We start from the raw sequence: 21,301 nt of genomic DNA on the forward strand, positions 1-21,301 counted from the left end.
ACTGTTCCTGCTGTGACAATGCAAGGATACAATGCCAGTACTCCCTAAACTAAATGCAGGATTCATAGCAGTGTTGTTTATACATTGTTTCCATTAGATGTTCATTGCATGCTTACAAAAGACCCCTAAACATCTGTAAATTCACATAGCCATTTTGGTATTGGCCAATAGCTGGCAGTCTAGTATCATCCTGCGTGTTTGAAAGTCACAGACTTCATTTCCCCCCCAAATGATCCTGTGATAATATTTCCAGATCACATGCAAACATTGTTTTTGCAGTGGCTGAGGAGAGGATTTTGTAATTATTTAATGCCAACACGTTGTGCTGATACTGCAAATTGTTAAACTAGATTTTTAGAACTTCAGGTTTTTATTCCTTAAAATATGGAAATTGCTGAACAAGGATTCTGCTGTTAGCCACACCAGAGGCCTGAATAGCCAGCTGGAAAACTTTGTATTTTTCTGTTGGATGAAGGGAGGGGTAAAGCCAGAATCAGATGTTTTGTCAAGTGTCTTTACTTCAAGATTGAGTTAACGTTTTAGGCACCTGCTCATTTTGTTTTGCACTGCCTCTTCCTCCTTCCCCCTCCCCAGATGGTTTCATTTGCAAATGTACATTCAGAAAAAGCACACTTTGCCTTTATACATACTTTTTCTTACATTATCAAAGACACAATTCTTCCATCCTACACCACCTCCCCAAAACAAGAGTCTCCTGGTTTAGTTCCTGCTGTGGCAGTTTAAGCATGTCTACCCAATAAAGATGTGCTAACTTAAAAGCCTTCCATTGCGCTTTTTTTTTTAAATCAGCAAATAGTGTAAAAAAAAAAAAAAAATTCATTTCTGCCTGGCACATTTCCCCTTTCCCATGCCCCCTACCATAGTTACATCTTGACATGTTCAGCAAATGTCAACTAAACCTTCCAATGAAAGGGGAAGCAGCTAGTAACCGGCTCAGATAATTACCCACATAATAAGGGCCGGCTCCAGCATTTCTGCCGCCCCAAGCAAAAAAAAAAAAAAAAAAAAAAAAAAAAAAAGCCGCAATTGGCGGCAGCAGTTCAGCGGCAGGTCCTTAGCTCCTAGAGGGAGTGAGGAACCTGCCGCCCCCGAATTGCCACAGGTGCCGCCCCAAGCACCTGCTTGTTAAGCTGGTGCCTGGAGCCGGCCCTGCACATAATACCATATTGCAGGCAAAAGGTTAATTGGGGTGGCCAAAACAAATATGTTTATGCAGTCTTTAGTAAAGTATTCTACCTTGCAATAAAGTCCGGCACAGGAAAGAGCTAGTCTACAATGTAGCAGCCAAGCATACGGACAGCAGCTTTCATCTGATGCCTTTGTTGCCACAAGAGCAAAGTAAGGACCCACATTTTCGCACCACAACTAGATTGTAGGTAAAGAACTCAGTAGTAGGGGGGGAAAGAAATTAACATGGACTGGCTAATCAAGAGCAAGAGGTCTGGCACAACTGCAAGCTAGAACCTCTTTTGACAGTTTGGTCCTCTCACTGCAGTAGAGCTTATGCAAGTAACTGACCAAGCTAACTAGAGTGTGATAGTTGTATCAACTTTGTTACAATAAAAAGCTGTAACTCTGAGGTTGTTCTCCTGATTAATGGATTCATTTCCCAACCTAACTGAAACATACTTAGTTTCCTTTCACTTCATATTCTTTGTGTGATGCTGCTCCAATAACTGTGTTGCAATTCTGTAGCACCATTCAAAGGTCTCAAAACATTTCCTGAACATTAGGTCTCTCAGCATCCATATGATGAGGCGGCTTAGGAAAGAGCTAATCTCTCAGTCTCTCCTTCAAGGACCAATACATAGCAGGGCCTGTTAGCTGTTTAGATACAAGGATCCTTATAAAGGAAACATTTAAAGAGTTAGCACAAGTGTTAAATTATCAATTAATCATAGAAACTTACTGTGTGTTGTGCACGACAGGAATGTGCAAAAAACATCCCTTAAGGGTTCTTAAGAAAAAAAATAGAGAAAGGGAGGCATGGCTGTTGAATTCAAAGAGATACCTGGCAGGAATCTCAGCAGAAAAGCACATTCACTAATAATATCAGAAGATAGACAAAGTGGTAAGAGTTACAGAGAACTGCACTCCCTTCCAACACAGAAATCAATAGTGGGATGAGCAAATGTTTTAGTCCTTCAATTAAAATAAGTTTGAAGCTATGAACTGAATTTCCATTTGGTAGCTGAAGAATTTCTTTGTTCCTCCATTAGCAATTCTCCTGTGGATATTCACACCCTGCAGAGCTTCAGTGGGAAATTTTCTGTGATGAGGTGATCATCATGCAAGAGGACAACAATGTTAACTTCAAACTCTAGGGGAAAAAGAGAGCTCTGGTATTAACTCAAATTGTACAGTAGAAACTATGATAATTCTGTGGCTCCTGCTCTCAGCTTCCTTCACCTTAGATAAATCTTTCAAGCTGTTTTTAGTGTTCTAGGATGATCTGTGCTAGATGATTCAACACTGTAGAAAACAACAGGGCACTAAAAAAATGACCAATTTCTCCAGCCTATGTGTCAACATATACATAGCTCCATAAAAGATTTGACTAACTGCATTAGTGGTAGCCACCTGTCTAGCCATTATTAGCTAGTAATTTACTGTTGGCATCATAGTAAGAAATCGATCTTGAGGAGTAATTTGAAGGAGTTTAGGGTAGTGGTTCTCCAAACAAATCCATTGGAGGGCATTGCACATATAAAAGAGCACATATAAGAAGCACAAAAATGGATGATCAAAGTTGGTGAAGCAGAGGAGATGTAATTGGGGATGATACTAAGATACAAAAGTAGGAAGGAGCTAAGTTGTGGAGGGTCCTAAACGCAAGCACAAAAAGCTTTATGTAGTGGAAAAGGAGAAGCGATATAGGGGATAGATTCAGAAGAAGGCAACTTAGTTAGAACTATGGATTATGAAGATGATTTTAGCAGAAACATTTTGAATGTCCTTAAGTGGAAAGTTTGATGAGGTTGTTAGGAAGGAGGGAGGCAACTGTAATATTCAGGAGGAGAGAAAAGGGCCTAGACAAGAGTTTTTGTGGTGTGCATTGATGAAGAAACAATCTTGGCAACACTATGGAAGAAGTCGTCGACAGATTTGGATATGGACTGGCTGTGAGTCAATAGATGGAGTCACAGACAACCCCCAACTTCCAGGCCTGAGTGACTGGGAGAATGGCGGGTGTGTCAGTGGTGACAGAAAGGGATAATGGAAGGAAAGCATCACTTTTCAGCATTTTACCTTCAGAATTTCCTGCTGCTCTTGAGAGCTGTCGGTATTCAGCATATTTAATCCCTACCGGAAACAGGTCTTTGCCATTAAAACTGCTTCTCCCAGATAATTTTCCTGGTCAGAACTAGTTTAGTTCTAGTTTAGACAGAATATACTAGACAGAGAACTTAGTTTGAATGGAGAAGGTTATAGCTAAAGGAATGGTATAGAGGTTTTTAATGAGACAAATTGCTTGGTATATTTAAAAAGCAACAGAGAGTCCTGTGGCACCTTTAAGACTAACAGATGTATTGGAGCATAAGCTTTCGTGGGTGAATGCCCACTTCGTCGGATGCGTTCACCCACGAAAGCTTATGCTCCAATACATCTGTTGGTCTTAAAGGTGCCACAGGACTCTCAGTCTGGATCTGTAAAAAGCAACAAACACGGCTACCCCTCTGATACTTGGTATATTTAGTATTCCCTAAAGCTAGTGGACTGACAGACCTGGAGCCTGAATCCTCTTTATCCACAACAGGTACTGTTCAAAGAATGGTAGTGCTGATTTCCCCACATTACTCTGGTAATATACTTCAACCCTGGTATGGAACCACCTCTGTTGGTAAGAAGGTCTCCTTGGCCTCCCTTGCAAAGCTGCTCATTAGTGCCAGTGGTGGTAGTTTGTATTGTGGCCCCTTGCCCACTAGAAACTGAACTGAAACTAGCAGCTTGTTTCACATGGATTCTGAAGGTACCAATATTTCAAAAATATCTGGGTCCATACCAACTTTGAAATTTGTAGTTTCCAGTGTAGGGCAGGTGAACAGCCTGGGGAATATCATGTATATTGGAATAGACAAGCTTCTGCAGACATCCCCATCAGCAATCTGAATATTCTGAATCTCTGTAGCATCTCTAGCATAACCTTCAGCACAACCTGGAGAAAACAAGTATTAGGGTGAAGGGAAAAAAAGTAGCACTAATTCTACTAGAAAGTTACCGAACATAATTCAAAGGCTGGAGGCATTAGCCAAAAAACAAACACCCTCCCTTTTACCCATTAGAGCTTTGACTTTATGACTGTTTAAAAATTACATCTGAACACCCTATAAATTGATACTTTTGATATACAAAAAGGAACTTTTGCAAATGATTTCTACTACTGCTTTAGACAAGTATGCTATGTCCATTTAGAATATAAATATTCAGATAACCCGTGTGATATATTCAGATTTTAGTTTACATGAAACAACCTACCACAAGTTTCCACACGTACTAACTGTAGCTCAATACTTTTGACTGCAGCTTCTGCATTCTCCACCACCAACTCCCCAGTTAGTGGTTGTGTAATGATGCAGTTAGTCGAGTTGAGATGACCTTTGATGAAAAATTTTGGGAGCGAGGCTCTCTAAATGTAGGGTCGGAAAAAAAGTCACATGACTAATCATAAAGAGCACAGCGAATGCTAAGTAGGCAAAACCACCCTTTGTGGAAAGAAGCAGCATAAGAATTACTGAAGTACATAAAAACCCTACATTAAAAGAACATTATTAAGGTTGCAAAGTCAGGCCCTTCAAAGGTTAGAAAATGCCAGGATCAAACTTGCCTGTGCAATGTTAATGGAGCACCCTTGAGCGCATGCATTGTGATACAGTCTCTAATTACATGGTAACCTTTTTTCCCCCCACTAGGTCCCTGCACAGGATGGACTGTGGATTGGGGATCAATCAGGATCTTGAGTGAAGGAGGCTGTTGCCTGTAGGACCCCTGCTTTATTTTTTGTGGCAGTTGGAAGGTGTTTAGTGAATGAAGCAGGGGATTGTGGGGAGAGAAAGGAGGGTCTCAGTGTTAAGGCAGTTGAATGCTGCCCTGAGAACTGATTACTATCCCTGCCTCTGTCACCATATAGCTACTGGGCAAGTCATTTAAGCCAAAAGTGATTAATTGTGTGTTCCTCATTTTCCGGTGCCCAGCTTGAGATGCTGGGGTCTGATTTACAGAAGTGCTGAGTACTCACAGCCTCATCTGAAGTCAATGGGAGCTCTTGGCTGCCATATTCCACTGACTTGGTTGGTTCCCAGTAAGGGAAATATAAAAAAAAAATAACGTGTAGCCATTACTGAGGAAAACTCTTAACAACACAGCATCAACACAAAAGAACAAGTAGCACGGCTGTCCATTAAACTGTTGCTTAGCATGTCAGGAATCAAAACTGGCAAAAGAGGAGAAGAAGAACTATGACTAGCTGTGGAGCAGAATCTAATAGTAGCCACTTATCTCACTCCTCACACCAGTTCACACTAGAGAAAAGAGAGTCACTCAACACCACTTAAGGGATTTTTTAAAAACAAAATGTTTACCTCTTTAACATTCTGTAAGGTTTCAGGTGTAATTGTGAAGTCCACTGGGCTTGGCATCAACTTCCCTTTCTGAGGCTGTAATGTAATGAAAAGGTAGTATTGATATTGGATACTCAGTATATAGTGTTTACATGATAATGTACACACATCAAATCATGAAAAGAATCCCTTTTCATGTGCCATTACTTGCAAGACCGGTTTAGGAGCTGACCTAATCACTTTACAATGTCTAACTTTGAACTAGTCTTTAGAGAACTAGGTGTAATTCTTTTAATAAGAAATTGACCCATTTCATGTAAAGTCTATTAGATGTTGCAAGAAAACAGGACATGATCATGACATGGACCAAATACAAGTCACCAGGTGTTACAAAATAACCACATTTTGACATTCTAATTCCTGGATATCCAGAACTATCCTTGCTATTACTGCAATAAACCACGACAGGATGTTAAGTATCAGAGGGGTAGCCGTGTTAGTCTGGATCTGTAAAAAGCAACAGAGAGTCCTGTGGCACTTTTAAGACTAACAGATGTATTGGAGCATAAGCTTTCGTGGGTGAATGCTCACTTCGTCGGATGCATGACGAATTATTCATGGTGAATTACATGACAGGATGTGCATTACTAGGCTACTGGTGCCTGCCCTGGGCATGTTGTGTTGCGAGTCACAAGGTTAAGTGCTCTAAACCAATAGCCTACTAATGCACACCTTGCCATGCTGTTAAAGTAGGGCTCTTGATTTTACATATCAGTGTTGGCTTTTTTTTTTTTTAAATATATTAAAGTTTTGTGAGGTCTGATTCAATGTGTCCTTCCAGTAGCACTCAGCCCTCCTAGTAAGCAGATTTGAGCAAATAGTAGGGAAAGTTATATATACACACTTTCTCTATTATCCTGAACATATTGATTGTTTTTCTAACCCTCTCTATCTGAAGTGCCCTCCCTGCACTATTTGAACTCCCTACCACCCCCCTTCCCCCAGCGAGAGCTCTTTCAGACGCAGGTTATGGCCCAGTAGCTGTTTTCAACTTACTGGGTTAGATACTCAGCTGGTGTAATTCAGTGTTGTTCCACTGATTTTGCCAGCTGAGGACCTATGTTATCTTTTTTTTTTTTAAATCTATATTTGGAATATTTAAAAACCTCTTAGTTTAGCTTTTATGGTAGAAAGTAAGTTTAAAGCGACTTAAAAAGCCCTGAACTGCTGCTGAAATGGCACTTCGCACAGAAAGGACAACATAATTGTCATTTTAATCTTCAGTTAACTGCCTCTCTTCACCCTCATCCCAACGAGGTGCCTTATCTTTGTTCAGCTCCATTCCCATTTCAGCAAAGCTTCCATTTAAAATAAGTGTAAGGATTTTTTGTGTGCCAGTCAGTGATGAGGGTCCCAGCTATGCACTGTTGAAAGTTGGTGCAGTGCTTTATCATCATCATCATCAGAAGACCCAACTTGAACTTTGCAGTTGTTTTACTCTCCATTACTTTGTGTCCATAGTAGTTTCTTGTGTACAACTGCAAAACTGGGAAACTGCCAGCCATAAACAAACACATATTCTCAGTTATGGGAAAATACAGTTGACAAATTCTGGCAAAGGAAAGAAGGTTAAGGGAAATAATATTGTGTACTGACAGTGAGAATTATATGTACAGTAGAACCTCATGGTGAATTACTGAATTTTGTGAACTAATGAGTGCTATTTCTGAAAAAGAAATAAAGCAAGAATACTGCGTAATATGTAAGCTGCTCATTATTTTGACAACTGTGGCTTATTTATAATACTTCATAATGTACTAGTTAATGTAGCATAGTACGATTTTTCATTTTACAAAATGTAGGAACAAGATCTCTGCAGTGTCTTGCTATTAAATCTTTGCTGACATGAGCAATTTTTGTGCACGTTATTGAAGTTCTACTGTATTAATTTTCATCACTGATGACGAGGAGAACAAAACATTGTTAAGTATATTAGCACTCTTCTTAAAGAGCTCCTTACAGGAGCTAAGCATCATGTGTGTTCTAGCAAGTTTTGGGTGGAAGCAAATGTATTTTGCTTGTTAAGTTTGCGCAGATTATATTGCTTATACATGTGCTCTGCACACATCTATAATCAATACAAATCACAGTTGCACCCATTTTACTGAACATGTTAATGATGAAAGGCAAAAGCAGTTCATGCCATACAGCTAAAAACGTGGCCTTGATTCTGCAATAAATTCCACACAGGTGCAAGGGTCCACTTGCATAGAACTAATTGCAGAATCAAGGCATTAATTACAATAGTCATTTCTGAGCCCACCACTATCTATGAACAACTTGATGAGAACAACTTGTTTAGGACACCAGCCTTATGTAGTCCCTATAGGTATGTCTACATTGCAATTAAAAATCCACGGCTGGCCGGAGTCAGCTGACTCAAGCTTGTGGAATGTGGGCTAAGAGGCTGTTTAATTGAGGTGTAGACATTCGGCTCTGAGACCCCACCCAGAGTTCGGGCTCCAGCCCAAGTGTCTACACTGCAATTAAACAGCGCCTTACCCCAAGCCCAAGTCAGCTGACACAAACCAGCCACAGATGTCTAATTGCAGTGTAGACATATTCTAAGAGGCTGTAAACTTGTCTCCAACTAGATGCAGTCCTATTTCCACACCTAGAGTAAGGGACCTAAATCAATAATTTACGCATTTGAATACAAGAGGCTTGATATCTTCCCTCCATAGATGCTGAGCACCCAAAGCTCTCAATCTCCAATGGGAGCTCTGGAAGCTTAGAACCTGGGGGAGGGGGAGGAGAGAGAGAGAGAGAGAGATCAGGCCATCCAAAAGATACTTATGGGAGCACACATCACCATAGTATCTAGATACTGAGTAGACCAGTACGTATCTAGGACATGAAGGGAACAAGCAGGGAACGGGAAGGGGAGGACTCAGGGGGAAAACAGGAGGTTTTCACAACATAGCAAGCTCATCATCTCAAACATATTTGTGTCAGTTAAAAGAGCACGTTTAAAATAAGTTAAGGTGGAAAGGTTATGTAAATTATAGCACAATGAGGTCCTAGTTCATGTCTCGGCTGCTAGGTGCCACAGTAATACAAATACACCTCTACTCCTATATAACGCGACCCGATATAACACGAATTCAGATATAACACGGTAAAGCAGTGCTCGGGGGGGTGCGCTGCGCACTCCAGTGGATCAAAGCAAGTTCGATATAATGCGGTTTCACCTATAACACGGTAAGATTTTTTTGGCTCCAGAGGACAGCATTATATTGAGGTAGAGGTGTAGTAACAGAAATGCTTGAAGCCTGAATACTGCTAACTTCAAAACATAAAAGAAAGCATGACACCAACCTTCCCTCTCCCCCCCACCGCCACCTTAGGTCTTATGCCTTGTTAATATAGGAGTTACAGCATTACATACAAGTTACAGCATTACATCTTGTGAACATCACCATACAAGACTGGGCACCAAACGTTGCTAAACAGAACAAAACTGCAGAGATGAAAATCTCTGTATTCCAACTTACTGGTGAGTGGACAATGAATTCACAAGTCTTAGTCAGGTCCTTGGCCAGTAGAGAACGTCGCATATCACACCGAAGGGTATACTGTGAGAAAGATTGGGGGATAAAAGAGTCTTATCAAAGCTTTCTTCCATCTCCAGCATGGACTTAGAGAGAAATCATTCTAGAAACACAAAGTGTCACTGGCTATTTATATTAACATTCCATTTATAAGTCGTTTATTAAAAGTCAGTAGGCAACTTATATATTCTTTAATAAATTGTTAATCAATGGTTATAGATGCTGTAGAGTCCAACAGGTTGCTTTTAACCATCTATATCATGTAGTACTCATGTATCCAACAACCCTATAACATCTATTAATCATTTATCAGCTCTTTATAAACTGAACCTTAAAGTGTAATAACTGAATATCAACAATAATGCTCAGAGACCTCACTCAGGACCAGGCCTGATTGCTCTCAATGCTAATCACATAATAGAAAGATATGTTCCCTACCCAGCACAATTTACAATCGATTTTGTTTACTCTACTAGTAAAAGAAAAATGAATACAGAGTAATGGTAGCTACTCCCAGCTGAAGAATAGTCTTTACGTATTTGTTTAGTCCAATCATTATTAGCAGAATACGCACCAAAACCTGTCTGCTATATTAATGAGGAAACTGCCTAAAAGACTGTAGTACTAATACTAATCAACAGATGTTATGTCCAGGGTTCTATAGGAACATTACAAGTTCCAGTTAGCACATATCTACTTAAAGCATTGTTTCTCACCCTTTGCAAGTTAGCAACTCATTCAAAACCAAAAATTTTCATAACTCTTACATGTACTTTAAATGTAAGAAAAGTACCACTGGTAACAATACAAAGTCTATATAATCGGTGTGCATTTTGAGAGGCTGACATAATACTTGACCAGTAAGGGTGTGCAGGGTGCAGATTTTCTTTGGATTGTAATAAAAATTTAACACTTTTTGTTTAAAAAGTGCCCACCCCCCAATTCCCTTTCCTGACCTACTTGGGGGATGAAATCCACCAGTTGAGAATCACTGATCTAAGGTACCTGTATGAGCCCAGTACAATCAAGCACCTCATCATCTTTAGTGTATTTTTTTATCCTCACAACACTCCTGTGAGGTAGGAAAGTAGCATTTTCCAGGTGGGGAACTAAGGCACAGAGATTCTAAGTGCCAAGGTCACATAAGAAGTCTGTAGCAGAGCAGAGAATTGAACCCTCATCTCTCAAATCCCTAACCACTGGAACAACAACTCAGGTCATCTGTTGGAGTTGTATGAAATTAACAAAAAAAAAAAGTACAGAGAGAAAAGAGGTCTCTATATCGTTGGGAGAAAGGATAAACTCCTTTTATGGCTGCTTTCTCAATATAAATGAACCTTTGGCAAGGTTAGCATTGAAAATGGAGTGATGGCTCTTCAGATAGGGTATTTCAAGCAGAAAATGGAAGGATGATCACAGCTTGGCTATGTTGAAAAGTCTGATGTACAAGATCACACTAAGTTTGCTCTGCAAAAGGGGAAAATATCTAAAATATGCATGTGCATGCACAAGACAGACTAGAATGAGTTTTATTCTGGCACTTATCATATTTCCATCCAAGGCTTTTTACAAATAGGTGTTGTCTCATGACATAAAAGTCTCTTGTCTGGTTTTTCTGGTAAGTAACTCTTGAATTTAAAATGCTTAATGAAAGATTTAGTATCCTACTGCCAGAAAGTTAGAAAAACAAATTACAAAAAAACCAGAATATTACCTTAAAGCAGCTGCTGCAGCTGAATGAGAAGCTATTTGCATGAATCTACAGGATTCATAATGAACAGATACAGCAATTATACTTATGATGGAAAATCCTGATAATATGCATGATCATAACAGTAGAAATAACATGATGGAAAAGAGATAGGATAGTCTGCGGAGTCAAATGACCTTTCAGCTTTTATCAATATGTGCGTAAAAAGAGTCAGAAAAAGAACTGGGAAGGTTCCACTGGGATCATCAGAAGAGTCTGGTGTGAAAAATAATTTAAGTACCAAAAGCATGCTCAGTGCTCAACACTTTCTCCCACCCCTCAAGAAAATATGGGCCATGCCTGAAGAAGTTTAAAATAGGAGGCCAGATATTGCCCCCACTGAAGTCAGTGGATAATATGCCCATTAACTTAACTGAATCCAGGATTTGGGCCAAAAATTAGAGATGAAAGAGATGTGACTTGGTCACTCCTAGAATATTCCCTTGCCAAAGCAGAATTGTTCCCTTTCTATATTTTTTAGTGTTTTTCCCAGTCTAGTTTTAAGTGATTCAATAATTCAAGCAATTGTGCTTCCTTCCTTTAGGAGATTACTTCACACTTTAGCAGACATCACTGTTAGGAAGTTATTCCTTGATATTAAAAATCTCTTTACTCTTAAATTGTATTCCTTGGATAACTCTAAACAGTGCCTCCCCTTCCTTGATACTTATACCCCACAAGCTGCAGGTGAGTCCATGTGGGTGGATACTTACACCTGGATGGATGTTCCTTGGAGTCAATGGAACTCTGCCCACATGGATCCAGCTGCAGGACTGAGAGCTTAAGGTATCTCCCCCCACCTAAAAATGGACCTCAAAGCCAGTCCCTTTGTCTCTAGTTTTTGTTACAATCATAACCATCTTTTAATGGACCAAGGTGCCCATTATGGAATGCAGTATTCTAGCTGTCATCTCATCAGTACTTTATAGGTTGGAATTAAACTTGTCTTATCTGGGACATGCTATCTGTGTATGCAGCCCTTCTGTGTATGCAGCATTTTGTAATTATACTCTGAATATTTTTGAAGTTACTTTTGACAGCTTAAGAGGTTGATAAAATACACTTTCATCAAGAGTGTTCTGTGCAAGTCTCTTGGTTCAGTTATAAAAAGGAATAGTTTTTATTAGTTTCTTTTGTACTATATACTCACAGCAATGCTGTGGGGGGGAGGAGAGAAGGTGTGAAGATTTTGGTGATTCTTCACTAGTACTCTAGTGCAAAGCATCTCTCTGATGGTAATTTGTTTTAATGGATTCCTCTGAGCTTTATCTTGATAAACATAAAACTTCTCGAGGGGGAGGGAAAGTCTCCCACTAATACAAAAAATATATATGTTCAAGACCAGATTTTCAAAACATCTCCTTACATCACATTAGCCAGAGGAAAATTTTTCAGTTAGAAACCCCCTCACCTAATATAAATGCAACAGTATGGTAAAAACATTTAACACAAAAATCAAAAAATGCAAAGCTGTACTTCCCACGGTAACTACCTACCACACTGTATGCACATTTAGGCAGACAATCTGTTGCTACATAAAGTCATAGGAAATATGCACAAGCAATGAGGTTTGGTTTCGAAGGGACCACAGTTTTCAATTTTGTGGCTTGTATGTGTAAAACTCAGCTGTGATATTGCAGGACCATAGTTTTATTTGGCACTAAAGGTAGCAGAGGTGCAACCCTTATTCATGAACCAAATTCATGTAGTTGCATACTCAAGATACTGTAATTCATCCACGCCTTATACTATAAAAGCCATTATAGATTACAATTAACTGATGGATTTTTAAGTCCTCCTGTAAGAGTCTGCATACACCATTCTCCTCCTCCTCTTCTTGTAAGGTTTACTCAATAAGATGTAATGTCTGAAATAAAAGGGGACAGAAAGATATTTCTGCAAGTTACCAAGATTCAAAAGAGACTTCTCTTCAAAAAAAGAAATTAGGAAAAACTGTGCCCGGCCCTGGGAAAGAAAGGAGAGAGACTGCATCATCTTATGTAGCAAGCTGCCACCAAATCAGGAATGGATGTTGATGACATGAGCATAGGATATCAGATTCCAAAACAGTGTGTAGCCCTGTCCTGAGTGAATTTGTACTTATCTCTAACAGATATCTGAGGGGTCAATCGGTTTTGGTATTTTTAAAAAAATATTTTGGCAACACTTGTGTAGCTTGTCATGTTAACAAAGTTTCACTGAAAGATACTTAACTGTAAGCACACTTTCTTTGGAGTAGAACATTACAGATGGTGCATAAAATGGGAGCTACAAGTTACCACGTAATAAAATAAGAATTAGAAAATATTATAAATGTACAAAAGAAACTGCCGCAGGTGTAGCTGCTCCATTGCATTCCCTGCTGGCTGAGCATGGCACTGCAAGCTCTTCCTGCCTCAGTTCACAAGATGTGGTAGCCATTCCAGAGCAGGGTAGCCTATGCCATAAGCATCTCATCAGTCTTTAAACAGTTAAATTCAGAATTTGGCTGTCTCTGCCTTTAAACAAACTAACAAATAAATGTAGGAGGCAAGCGCTTGGTCACTTTAAGTCAAGGCCCTGATCTGGACCTGGCGTTCTGGGCTAGGACAGAGGAGTTGCTCCTCAGTATTTCACCCAGCACTCCCCTTGTGAGGGAATAGGAAAGCTTTCTTAACTGATCTGCTGGCTCCTGATTGGCCAGTCTCCTCCTGGCCCTTCTAGGCTTCTGGGGAACTAAGTCTTGTTGGTAGCCTGACTTGAGTGAGTTTTCCTTGAGCTGGGGAGTGATGGAGGTAGTATCAGATTGCTGACGCCTCCAGCAGAGAGTAGAGAAGGCCTCATAGACCCCATCCTACAAACTAATAACAGCTCCTACATGAAATGAAGAGACTAAAAGAAAGTTTTAACTCAGGCGATGTACACATTTTATGGTTAATAAGACACAATAGGTACAATACAATATCCTGTGCTAGGATATCACTGTCACATTATACTTAACTTCATATTTGAACCTACTGAAGAGTGGTGAAATTCCAATGAATCAATCTCTCTTGATTCTAAGTTTATAAAATGGCCCTACATTAAAAAAACAACAACCCACCACTAAAGATAGATGTGAAAGGGTGAAACACAGTATAGATTCCTTCTTTGTTTTTAAGACACACTTATTTCAAGCAAAAAACAAAAACAGCAACAACAACAAAAAACCCTCCAAAACTTTGTTTGTTCTTCTTTCTTATATTTCCAAGGCTGTATCTGATGATACTTATATCCCCTGTTGCAAGGAACACAAGCCAAAACTCCTAGTTAGGAAAAAACAATCCCAAATATTTTGTTTTTAAAGTGCAAGTATAATTTTTAAGCCTATATATATATATATATATATATATATATCCTGATAAAGTTTTGAGATCTTAAAAGGGCTGTTATGCCATGTTTGGAAAGAAATCCAAAAAGTGTTTCTCTTCACACAGGTCTTCCACTGTCTCTGAGGTACTAAATCCTGGAGAATTAGCTAATGGGACAATTTTTGTTCTGTCTCAACAGCTGTGAGCTGAACGGAATCGTGAAACTTTTGACTCAATTTAAGCCATGTAAAGTGCACCCAAATACCACAATGACAGATGTTTGGGAAATGTTTGAACCAATATATAATCTTTTCCTACTAGCATTTCGGTAAATTTAAAAAAAATCCCCCACAGCTGGAACATGAATTTTAATTTAAGGGACCTTTAATTTAAGGGACCTGTACATGAGCATTGCAATAACTGTACAAAATTGACAAAACCAAAAATATTGACAACATACAATTATGCTGCCACCAGATAGTTTCCTCCCATAGTGCAATTAGAGAAGTTTCTCAGAGTGTAGTTCCTGCAGACAGTGCAAGTTCATCACATTTTCCCTACGCAGAAAACCGTCTCACCTGAATATTGACAAACACACCATGATATGTCTCGTATAGAACTTTGTTGCCCTTCATATGCAATGGAAACTCAAAAGGAATTTCTGTTTTGCCACTGGGAAGTTTTCCTGGTTTTACCATTTCTATGGTACTGTTGATAACTTGAATAGGCTGTAAAGAGAAACGTTGAGAAGTTTATAATAAAGCAGTCCGCTTCATAATAATGGCCCAATAACAGAGCCACATGAAACCCTATCAACCTTTCCAAATATCTCAAAATTCACGTCTGTGTCCCATACAAACAATTCTCTACAAACTCACACTGTGGCAAAAAGTGGTCTTACTTAATGTTTCTTACCAAGACAGTCTGTACAGTTTTTTTGCATGTGTGTCAGACTGGTGGCTAAGCACATTTAAGAAGCTAACAAGTAGAACCTAGTACACTTTTGAAAGCAGCACATTTCTTGTTCCATTATCGAAATCACAAACCTTAACAGCAGCAGCAGGAGTCTGTATGTGTATATGCCAGTTGAGCGGTTAGCTCTTGGAGGGAAGAAGGGCTCCCAAAGGCAAGCTATATATTTAGCATCAGAATATATTTGCTGGAACAATGGCAAACTATGGTTTGGCACTTGACTGGGGAAGCATGCAAATTCTCATGAAATATGCCTCCATCAATTAAAAGACAACAGAGTAGGAACAGCAAAATAAAATAAATAAATACATGCACTCCCAGAGCACGGAAATTAATTTAATATCAAATAGAGCATTGAAATAAATATCTTATTTTCCCCTATGTGATTTTTCATTTTTCTTTTCAAACCATTTTTGTTTTAAATTGCTACAATACCCAATGCCAATGATAAGATGATGGCCCCCAAATTACTGTTCAAAGGTCATTTGTCTAAATCAAGGAACTTACATTTGAAGTTAAACTTCTAAAGCTGAAATGGAATTAAAATTCTTGTTCTGGTTGCAGGGCCGGCTCCAGGCACCAGCTTAACAAGCAGGTGCTTGGGGCGGACAAGGGAGAGGGGCGGCACCTGCGGCAATTTGGAGGCGGCAGGTCCCTCACTCCCTCTAGGAGCGAAGGACCTGCCGCTGAACTGCCGCCGCCAATCGCGGCTTTTTTTTTTTTTCTTCCCCCAATTGCCACTCGCGATCGCGGCATTTTTTTATTTTTATTTTTTTTTTTGCTTGGGGCGGCAGAAATGCTGGAGCCGGCCCTGTCTGGTTGCTTGAAAATGCTTTGTTGGGGAAAATATGGATATCTCCTAAGTTTGGGACTATTCAAACCTGGGGTTTTGGCTCATCTCTGCTGACACATGAAGCAGCATAGACTGACGGAAGCTTTCTTTCTCCTCAGAGTAAGTATTTCTTCTCTCCTCTCAAAAGTAAACTATCAAGCTGCTTAGGGCTCACATATGGAAGAGATATTTTATATAACTAAAAACAGGCTTCTCGTTGCAGCTTTGCTTGGAGCCTTCACATTCACTTTATTTATAAGAATTCAGTTCTAGAACAGTTTTACTCATCTTCCCCTTGCAGGACTGTGCTTCTTACACCAGTTACAGCTACATGCAAATAGCATGGCACATTACAGCAGTAAATATCTTGACAACGTTTCTTTAACTCTGTGGTTACTTAGGCTGGGTATGTCTTAACACATTTTTCTGCATCTGAAGCTCACAGTGTTATGCTAGATAATGGCAGTGATTGGGAAAATATTAAACCACCTGCATACACTGAAGTAATACACAATCATAAAGAAGTTGAATTACTAAGGAGAGATTTGATTTAGACACCAGACATAACTTTTTGTACCCAAGAAACCAACCTACATATTTCTTACCTTAACAGAGTTATAGAAAGCTTCAAACACACCAACGCTTTTGGCACTGAGCTGCAGATTTACTGATCCTTCCATCGTTAAGGAGACACCCTGGTGTTGGACTGCATCCTTACTCGTTATTACCACCACTCCAGAAAGAACTTCCTAACAAGGAAAAAGTGACAAGCAAAACATATTGATTTTATCAGTTTCTTCTCTTGCTAGAATTCAGACTGTAGTGACACCCAAAGTATGTTAGGTGATTTCCAAACGCAAAGGAAGACAGTCCCTGCCTCACAAAACATACAGTTTGAAAAGACATATTGATGAAGAGAGGAGGCAGGGGAAAGGAATACAAAATACAAGTTAAGTGATCAAGGTGATGGCAGGCAGAAGTCTCTTTACTTACATGTTTGCTTTTCAACTCCACTCCCACCCAATCTGCTTCCAGAATTCAAACCTCTCTTCTTCCCCTTACCCTAACTCACAAATTGTGTTCCAGTATCTGTATGCCCCTCCCTCCTAGTCTTCAATATCTTTCCGCTACATAAATGAGCAATTTATTTAAAATAAATGACATGTAAAGAGATGGCTTGGTCAGCTAGCTTCTTGTGGGTGTTGAAGAAGTGGTCCTTCAGAAGGGATTTAAATGAGGACAGGGGATTCCTCTGCAGACCTGTTCAAAGAATGTAATAATACACAGTAGCAGGGGGAAAGTATTGTTGTAAAAGAAGTGGACAAACAGGACTTCACAGCTGGTGTTTCAAATGGAGTGGAGGTGAAGTGAAGAAAGGGGGGGGGGCAACATTAAAAAAAAAAAAAAAAAAAAAAGAGGATGGATAAATTGAAACTGACAAAGCTAGGCAGGATATTGAAGACGATCACAAGAAGTCTGAACTTAATATGGTGAAGTCAGTGGACGGATCAAAGAGGCAAGGAAAGGAGAGTGTTGATCTGGTCAGAATGGTGGGCAAAGTTTTAGCAGATGTATTTTGTATGGACTCCAGGGGGCTGATGTGGGTCCTGGGAGCCTGATGAAGAGTAGGTTACAGTAATCGAAGTGGAGCTGTTCTAACTTAAGGCATCCTTATCCAGATGCCTATGGGCTTCTCTAGAGCCCAAAACTGTCAAAACATTCTATTCTTCTACCAATCCTTTCCACCTCCAGCATGGCCCTATTCCAATATAAACTTCGCTCGTTACCTCTTTCAGTGCACAGGATGGACTGTGATTGAGGCAGAGGGTTCCAAGAAGAGAAAAGATGTTCCATTGCATTTAAAACACTGGAATGCAAGGCAAAATAACGGGGTTCTACTGGTGGCTCTGCCACAGAATTCCTATGCAATACTGAGCAAGCCTATCATAATAGATATGCATAAGGGTACCCAGTTCAGGTAGTCCAAGGAACCTTCATACTGTCATTGCCTAACTTTGAAGTGCTTGACGTTGCAACCTTGTTATTTTAACATAGTTTTTATATATAATTATAATATTAGTGACAAAAATATGCAGCAAGCTGTAATGGTTAATTAAGGCATTAATATATCTGCCTAAAATCCAAATGCAGTTTCAATTGGATTTGGTAATTTGTTTCCCCCACCTTAACTATTGTGTAATATTGCCACCTGCAGTTATATAGCTAGACAGCACCACTTGGGTGCAACATGGGCATTGGTAGGTGAAGGGATTTCTATACACAAGTACTGTTCGTGAAAGCATGTTTTGGGATTCTTTGGGATGAAAGGTGCTATAAATAAAAGACATTATTACCACTGGCTGATGTCAGTGTAACGTGTGGTGACAAGTGACTTTCTAAAAAAGAATAGAAAACCTACACCGTGCAAGTAACTCCCATGATTAATTAAAACAGATTTATTTTTAACTTCTTGACTATTCCTAGCGATTCCTGATCAAAGATTCAGACAGCATTTCTAGTACAGCACTCAGCAAACTAAATAGTTCTTTCAACATTGTGTTCTCAGATCATTCAGCTCTCCTGTCTAGTCAGTGTACTAAAGGTAACTTTAAAGGAAATGTAATCAACAATCTCTTTAAAGTGGCAACATACAAACACAGCCAGACTCTTTATATATATATATATATATAGAGTGAATAAGAAGTTACAACATATTTGGCCTTTATGATGATTTTATCAGACTTCAGTCCAGGGAATGCTCTTAAAGCTGAGTTATAAATCCCCTGAACAATGTGATGTGTAATGGAAGTGTACATAAGCCTTTAGGTATAGGGTGCAAACAAGACCACTGTAATCATTATTATTTTCTATTTCTCATCCACTGATTGCTCCAGTAATGCTTTTTCTCTCTCATTAAATGGTTTTATTCACTAATTCAAAGCTGTAATGCTTGTGTCCATCCTTATTCAGCTGCTTTATTTGGCTAACAAATTCCATTTCAGAGGGAACTGCCCTCTAGCTTATAAAGAGCAAATCAAGTGTGTATATATATATATATATACACACACACACACACACACATATACATACAGACACACACACTTGATTTGTTCTTTATAAGTATCAAGTATATATATATACATATACACATATACACACACACACACACACTTATACTTGATTTGTTCTTTATAAGCTAGAGGGAATCTCCCTACTTTGAACAAACAGTTCACTCTGAAATGGAATTTGAGAGCAAAACCATTCCATTTCCCCTGGGGGAAAACCCCCTCAGAAGGCAGGTGCTCAGTCATCCCGAACTTGCCCAACAGCTCGTAAGACGCACGGAACAGCCACAGGAGATACAGAGAAAGGTACCAGTCAGTCCCCTCTACCGGCGAGGGGCAGGCAGGCGGCGCCAGCCGAGGCGCCCCAGACCCGCCGCCAGGCAGCGCCGGGAACCCGGCCCCTCGCGCTGTCAGGGAGAGAGGAGCTGGGCAGGCTCAGCGCGGGCTTCAATCCAGCCGGGAGGGACCCTGGTGGCCCCGAACCAGCTGGGCCAGGTGAGGCGTTTTGATTCCGGCCCCGGCCCGCGCTTCACCCCGGGCTCTAGCAGGGGCTGGATGCCCCAGAGACCCGCGGAGCGCTGGCTGCGGCCGCGACCTCCCCAAGCCCCTCCCCGGGACCCCCTCGGGCCGGGTCACCTGCCCCCTCGGTTACCGAGACTGACAACGGGCCCCGCCTCCGCAGCCCCCCTCAGGAGCCACCGCGGGCAACGGCAGCTGCCGCGCGCCGGGCCCCGCACTCACCCCGCAGAGATAGACCTTGTTGGCCCGTTTGATCTTGATGTCCAGAGCGGTCCCCATCGCGCCGCGTCCCAGCCCGATCACGTGACCGGCCACGTACCCCGGGCGAGGGACTCCTGTCTTGTGTCCTCCCGCCCTGTGACGCGCGCCATTTACATCCGGGTCACCCCTCCCCCCGACGCCATTTGTAGACCTCTATAATCACATCGTTATACAACATGGCTCTGCCCGTTCCCCGGTAGTCATAGCAACAGTGAAATTAGCGGCAGCGGGACTCTCTCCCTCTGTTCTCCACGTCACAGCAGGGGCGGAGTCGAACAGGCGTCTACCAGCCGGCGGACTACAGTTACCAGCATGCAGCGCGGCCCGAGGGGACTGAAACCCCAGCGAGTGACGCCGAAGCGCTGCATGCCGGGAGCTGTAGTGCTTTGCGGGGCTGCGTTGCATGCTGGGTGCTGGGGCGAGGTCTGCTTGTCCTGGCTGCGCTGGGGCCAGGCCAGGGCGCTCGGCTACGGAGTTGGACGGCGGGGCGGGGCCTGTCCTTGTTTGGGGGGAGCCAGGGCCCTGCCGCTGAGCCGCCGGTGGCTGCGAAGACGGGGGGCGGCGCAGGAGAACCGCCCCGGCCCCCGGGGGAGGGAAGAAACCAGGGGACGCAGCAGAAGCGGCTGCGTCTTATTCCGGCCCTGCGGAAACCAGCGCGAGGCCGCGGCTTCGTTCAGGCGGCCCCTGAAAGCGGGGCCCGCCTGCCCCTCCCTGACACTACACCGGCACCCGCTGGGAGCGCGGCCGAGCAGGCGGGTGTTTGGCTCACAGGTGCCCTGTGCTCAGGCTACAAGGCCTGGTGCACAATCACTGCCTGCGGCTTAACCACAGGGCGTGCGTTTGTCTCACGTTAGGCTTTCCTGTGCTGTAGAAGAGAAGCTCAATTTGACATCTTGGGGAAGAGGAGACAGTAGGGTGACCAGATCAGCAGTATAAAATATCGGGATGGGGGGCGCAGCAAAAAGAAAAAAGGGAGTTTAAAAGGGCTGCCCTCCCCGCGGAGCCTCCCACAACGCCCCGGGCATATGCGGCGCGCGGTGGGTCCGGGCGGGGGCAGCGCGGAGCAGGCAGGGGCCAGGTGGGCGGTGCGGGGGCGTGGGCCGAATCCCTGCTGCTGCCGGGGAGCCCCACGCCTCTCCCTCTCGCTTGTGGCTGCAGCTCCTTCCCGGCGGGACGCGCCTCCTGCCGCCCCGGCCACGTGCGGCGCGTGTCCCCCGCGCCTAGTCTCCCTCACGCCTAGTCTCCCTCCCGCCGGGAAGGAGCAGCTGGACGCGCGCGCATGTGCCCGGGGCAGGCCGGGGGGCGCGTCCCGCCGGGAAAGAGCCGCAGCCACAAGCGGGAGGAAGAGGCGTGGGGCTCCCCGGCAGCAGCAGGGATTCGGCC

General features: G+C 42.0%; 1 protein-coding gene across 2 annotated transcripts; it reads right to left on the reverse strand.

The window, feature by feature from the left end:
• Positions 1-1,446: 1,446 nt before the first annotated feature.
• Positions 1,447-19,984, reverse strand: VPS26C (VPS26 endosomal protein sorting factor C). Of its 2 annotated transcripts, none has more exons than XM_065402791.1 (8): positions 19,880-19,984; positions 16,679-16,822; positions 14,848-14,997; positions 9,134-9,214; positions 5,601-5,675; positions 4,498-4,648; positions 4,029-4,177; positions 1,447-2,341 (listed from the first exon to the last, which is right to left on the reverse strand). In XM_065402791.1, the coding sequence occupies exons 1-8, from the start codon at positions 19,934-19,936 to the stop codon at positions 2,276-2,278; spliced, it is 873 nt and encodes a 290-aa protein (XP_065258863.1). In that variant the 5' UTR covers positions 19,937-19,984; the 3' UTR covers positions 1,447-2,275. The 2 variants fall into 2 exon arrangements, with proteins under 2 accessions (XP_065258863.1, XP_065258855.1); XM_065402783.1 differs by having other exon boundaries at positions 4,025-4,177.
• Between the last annotated feature and the right edge of the window lie 1,317 nt (positions 19,985-21,301).

Source organism: Emys orbicularis, chromosome 1 (genome assembly GCF_028017835.1).
Source record: "Emys orbicularis isolate rEmyOrb1 chromosome 1, rEmyOrb1.hap1, whole genome shotgun sequence".
Classification (NCBI taxonomy): domain Eukaryota; kingdom Metazoa; phylum Chordata; order Testudines; family Emydidae; genus Emys; species Emys orbicularis.

Coding starts and splice junctions, on each gene's coding strand:
- VPS26C (XM_065402783.1), bottom strand. CDS start 19,936: ATGGGGACCGCTCTGGACATCAAGATCAAACGGGCCAACAAGGTCTAT. Junction 4,649..5,600: donor CCTTACAGAATGTTAAAGAG/GTAAACATTTTG, acceptor CCCTACATTTAG/AGAGCCTCGCTCCCAAAATT. Junction 2,342..4,024: donor AACTACAAATTTCAAAGTTG/GTATGGACCCAG, acceptor TTTTTCCCCTAG/AGTTTGAAGTTAACATTGTT.